This window comes from Colias eurytheme, chromosome 21 (genome assembly GCF_061535395.1).
Source record: "Colias eurytheme isolate Ceu_HAF_F1 chromosome 21, ilColEury1 Martin Lab GWU primary, whole genome shotgun sequence".
In the NCBI taxonomy this organism is placed as follows: domain Eukaryota; kingdom Metazoa; phylum Arthropoda; class Insecta; order Lepidoptera; family Pieridae; genus Colias; species Colias eurytheme.
Genome location: NC_143000.1, coordinates 10,102,427 through 10,107,760, shown reverse-complemented (window position 1 = coordinate 10,107,760; position 5,334 = coordinate 10,102,427). Strand labels below are relative to the sequence as shown.

General features: G+C 41.2%; 1 protein-coding gene across 1 annotated transcript; it reads right to left on the bottom strand.

Annotated features, from left to right (window-relative positions):
* Nucleotides 1-1,308: 1,308 nt before the first annotated feature.
* Nucleotides 1,309-4,956, bottom strand: LOC149899388 (uncharacterized). Its single transcript, XM_090114441.1, has 5 exons — nt 4,817-4,956; nt 3,514-4,248; nt 3,048-3,314; nt 2,577-2,840; nt 1,309-2,022 (listed from the first exon to the last, which is right to left on the bottom strand). Exons 1-5 carry the CDS (start codon nt 4,913-4,915, stop codon nt 1,810-1,812), a joined length of 1,578 nt encoding a protein of 525 aa, XP_089970567.1. The 5' UTR covers nt 4,916-4,956; the 3' UTR covers nt 1,309-1,809.
* Nucleotides 4,957-5,334: the final 378 nt, after the last annotated feature.

Below are 5,334 nucleotides of genomic sequence, written 5' to 3'. Positions count from 1 at the left end.
TTGTAACACAAAAATTTTAGAATTTACCGATAGCCCATAAAAAAGAAGTAGGCGGTAGTGTCATGCCATACTTTTCCGGTGTGACTTACAGCCCGCCATACCGACGCGAATGTGTTGATTAAAAAAAAACAATTCAACCATTTGTACCAGGCTAACTTTTGCACAGGTAACCATCGTCGTGCAGCTATATACGAAAATCGCCATGCCATACTTTTCGGACGATTCCAAATGGTCGCCATACCGCCGAAAATCTGCAAAAATTTTTTTTTTCGCCAAACTTTTTGTACCAGTATTGCATTTGGATTTTTGGAGAGTATTTGATAAAATGTGACCATTATTATATTTACCATACTTCTAGTAGGGGGAAAAAGTGCTGCCATACTTAAAAAATTAATTTAGTATTAATTTATATAAGTGAAGATTTCCACCACCTAGATCTTTGAAATTTTGTATTTATATTCGTTGAACCTCAAACTTACAGGAAAAATTAGTGCCATACTGTTACTAATCGTTCAAAATACGAATAAAATCTTACAATAAAAAAAAATCTTATACACATTCGCCACCTCCCACAGGTATGGCATTATCACACTTCTATTTATAATCATTCAGGAGTTGTTGAAAAAAAAATTTAGGGTGGTACAAATGGTTCGGCGAAAAAAAAAATTTGCAGATTTTCGGCGGTATGGCGACCATTTGGAATCGTCCGAAAAGTATGGCATGGCGATTTTCGTAAATGGCTGCACGACGATGGTTACCTGTGCAAAAGTTAGCCTGGTACAAATGGTTGAATTGTTTTTTTTTAAATCAACACATTCGCGTCGGTATGGCGGGCTGTAAGTCACACCGGAAAAGTATGGCATGACACTACCGCCTACTTCTTTTTATGGGCTATCGGTAAATTCTAAAATTTTTGTGTTACAAATTGTTTGACTTCGCTATTTTTCCGACGAGTTCGACTAACGCCTACGTGACTAAGCCGCCGGTACCAGCGTTCACACCATCGTTTTTCTTTTTGTCATTGCGTACTAAGACCCCTGTAGAACCGCCATCCTGTTACAAATGACTCGAAATTTTGTGTCAATATCTCCCGGTCTAGTTAATGTAAAAGTTATACGTATGTTAAATGTGCAAATATTAAAATAAAGTCTCATCTTTTTCAGAGGAGAAACACATATAGTTTAATTTAAAATCCCTTATATATATATAAAATAAAAACTAAAAATAAAATGTTGTTTTATTTTATTTGCTGACCATACACTACTACAAACGCAAAAATTTCTCCAAGCTAATTTACCTGTAATGATATTATTGTTAAAGATCTCAATGTCCTGCCTGTGGAATGTTAGAAAGTGGAAGAATGAAGCAGTAAAGTTTTTAGAAAAATATACACTCGTACAATAATTACTTTCAGATCTAAGTTGAATGGGTCTTGTTCTATAGAAAATAGTGCTCACTCCTATTTTCTTTTTTCTTGCACTTTCTGATATCTACTACACATCCACACAGTCAGTCTCGAAAAGAAGTCGGAGAAATAGTTCAAAAATTATTTTACATTAATTAATAATATGTACAATGTACATCACATTACACATAGCCTTCAGCTTGAATTATATTTGATATAACAGTTTTTGGTGCACTATCCACAATAACCGCCCGTTTATCCATCAAATAATCTCACTACAATAAAGTTCCATCTCTCACAAATACGATGTAATCTCTTCAGTATTACTGAACCGTTCAGTATTTAGTGTATCAAGCGATAACATGGAACGCGATGTCCTCTCTATCGCTGCTATGTGCATATCGTCAGGACCTATGCCGGAGGTCCCGTCTGAGTCGCAGCTCTAGCGCCCCGTGTGACATCAGCGCGGTGAGCAGGGCCAGCGCGAGCACGGCGAGTTGTGTGCGCACGCAGAGGAACTGCCGCGCACCGCACGCCAGGGCCAGGCCGGCGTGGCGCGCTGTGAGCGTGAACGACCAGGGGCCGCGCCAGCCGGGCCCTCCGACGCATATGCCGCTCTGGAATTTAATTAACTCTTTAGTACAAATAATAATTTTAACTTATTTATACCAATACCATAATGTTAACACTAACATAATAATATGAACATAATGAAACCGACGCTTATTAAAAATTATTAATTTTTATGAAACACATTCACATAAGACAAGAAAGTAGAAATAAGTACCTAGGTGCGGTATCAAATTCTGCGCGTGTAGGTTACCTACTAAGTAATTAATTTGTGTCAATCTTCTTATATATAAAAATGAATCGCAAAATGTGTTGGTAAGCGCATAACTCGAGAACGGCTGAACCGATTTCGATAATTCTTTTTTTAATATATTCCTTGAAGTACGAGGATGGTTTTTATGTAGAGAAAACGTAAATATGTACCACGGGCGAAGCCGGGGCGGACCGCTAGTGTTTAAAATAAAAATAAGAAAATTAGGCTGTTTAACCATTTGCGCAAAGGCAGGACATAACCTTTTGGGTCAGTGTCACTTCATAATCAAGACGTATTATTTTCAATACCATTGTATAGTTACCTACTTAGTAAAAATTTACAATATACCTGCAACACATCCCACAAGGCAGCACATGCGCCCCACGCGGCTGCAGCAACCGTAGGCAGCGCCAAGTCTGTTCTTGCCGCCCTCCAGCGCAGCAGCGCTAGCAGCAGCGACGCGTGCGCTGCAGCACCGCCCGCAGCAAGGGCCCCGCGCCGTCCTCGAGCCGCTGCCATGCTGAGCGTGGCCGCTGCAAGCGCTTGCAATGCCCCTGCACCGCATAACGCGCGCCATGCTTCACTCCATCCGCCGACACATACACCATACCACTGTAATAATACACACCAAACATTATGAAGAATATAAATAACTGACAAAATAAATATTTTTAGCTACATATTGCATTTAGTTAGAAATAATGTCTCGCCAAAGGTAACATGTTTTACTGTTTATGTGTTGTATGTATAGGTAGAAATAAGATTTAGTATAGTAATCAATATATTATCATTAATCATGTTTGTCATCTCTCAACCCACCTTAATATAAGACGTATAAATAAAACCCTGTTGCAACCCAATGAAGAGGCCCATTGGCGCGCCGAGCAGCGACCTTGGGTCCCTCAGCACGGACCTTGCGTCCGGCGGCGGGGAGGGCGTGGAGGCAGCCCCGTACAGGGCCAGGAACGCGGCCGCCAGCGCCAGCCCGGCCCACACCGCTACCACCACTCTGCGGCCCTCCGCGCTTAGTGCTGTACCAACTAGGGACTGCACGTCAGGACAGCCAGATGCCCCACATGTTCGCTCCTGAAATATTTGTTTTATCACTTATCTGATGATATTTTTCAACTAAGTTTTTTGTTAGATTGATAACTATAGACAAAATAATAACAAATAAATAGATATAAATACTAGACATATAATAACAGATAATAGGGAAGGAAATGATTACGATAATGATTCGAGATTTATTATTAGATAGCTAGATTAAATTGTTGTAAATTACCTCTATATCTTCTTCAACCAAATCATCTTCAGACGGCGGCCACCCTGGTGTTGAAAAGTTTTGCATTGTGTTAGGTAACTGTAGTAGCGGCATTAGATCTTCAGGCCAAATTAGTAATGCTCCACCCAACATCAGTGATCCAATGACCAGCCCTACATCCTGCGTTGCTCGCAGAGCTCTCAACGCTCTACGCAATGCAATCTTTCGTCTACTCTCATCGCCTGCCGCTTGAGCAAAAGACGTAGCTGATGCTGCTAAAGCCAGTTCCATAGGCGACAGCATCACGCCACAAATTGCGTATAGGAACAGCAGAATTGACAGAGGTGTGGCGATCGTGTGTGCCACTAAGAGAACACACACTAGCACATGTGACAGAGTGATCACGTGTCTTGTGCCGGTTTTTTGAAGAATTAATGGAGAGAACGGAGCCGCTATAGCAGCGACTGTGTGCATTACTGCGAGGGGCATGGCTCCCGCTTCTGCCCCTGCGTATGCTGTGAAAGGAAGTATAGCTGTGGAGCAGAGCCCGCTGGCTATACAAAGGAGCGTGAACCGCGTGATGATGAGCTTTGGTATCTTCTGTGGTTGTCGTGTGATGAGGCGGCGCACGGAGGCGGCCCCGAGAGAGGACGCGGCTGACTCCCGTCGTCTGTTCGCATTTACAGCCGGCATTTTTAATTGTGTTTTGGTCTTTCTCCATGGCCACTCTTTCTTGTAAATTGTGCTCACTGGTATCTGTAAAAAATATTGTTTGAAAAGCGTATTTTTTAGTTCTATCTACCTCAACTAGTCATTATTATAATTTGTCGTAGAATCAATTTATTTAGATAATAATCATCGTATCTATTAATAAAATGTCAAAGATTATAATATCATTACATAATAGATGTTCTGATAATCATTAGTCATTGACTAGTTCAGATAAATCCACAACTATATAATATATATAATAGCTGCTGTATTATAAAATATTCGCTTGTTCATACTTTTTTGTCGGAATTCCTATGCTTTGCAAAAGATCGGATCTCAACTCATCATCCTACTACTAATTATAAAGGCGAAAGTTTGTAAGTATGGATGTTTGTTACTCTTTCACGTAAAAACTACGCAATGGATTTGAATGAAACTTTACCACAATATAGCTTATACATCAGAATAACACACAGGATAGGTTTTATCCCGGAAATCCCACGGGAACGGGAACTATGCAGGTTTTCCTTTGAAAACGCGGGCGAAGCCGCGGGCGGAAATCTAGTCTTTGATATACATATACACTATTATAACACTGCTATGCTGCACAAACCTGCGGAACAACAGTGCGGTGCCTGTGCGGGTCAGAGACGGTGCGCGCGGCGGGCCGGCAGTGCCGCGTGCGTTCCGTCAGGTCCGGTAGGCTGCCCATGCGGCCATCCGACTACCTTCGCCGGCTCATAGCTTGCTAATGGGCCCTGGCCCAGGGCCCTGTACGGGGCTGCCTACACGCCCTCCCCGCCGCCGGACGCAAGGTCCGTGCTGAGGACCTGGACGATGTATACTCTATTTTATAAATACCTATATATCAGAGAAAAAACACGTCCAAAAGTGTATTTTGGACGTGTAAGCTTTTTGTCTTTTATTTACATGCCAGCCTAACAATTTATAACAGCTTTGAAATACAACAGTATTTAATACTGTTTTATTCTAGTTACCTACATATTTAATTATTACTGAAATATTATTTTGATTATCCTACCAATAACCAATATGTTCGTTGATGATTGGTCGTGTTCAAATAAGTTAAGTTTATATATATAGTCGTTTATATTATCCGTAGGCCGTAGT

Coding starts and splice junctions, on each gene's coding strand:
- LOC149899388 (XM_090114441.1), bottom strand. CDS start 4,915: ATGGGCAGCCTACCGGACCTGACGGAACGCACGCGGCACTGCCGGCCC. Junction 4,249..4,816: donor ACCGCACTGTTGTTCCGCAG/GTTTGTGCAGCA, acceptor TATTTTTTACAG/ATACCAGTGAGCACAATTTA. Junction 2,023..2,576: donor CCTTGTGGGATGTGTTGCAG/GTATATTGTAAA, acceptor ATTAAATTCCAG/AGCGGCATATGCGTCGGAGG.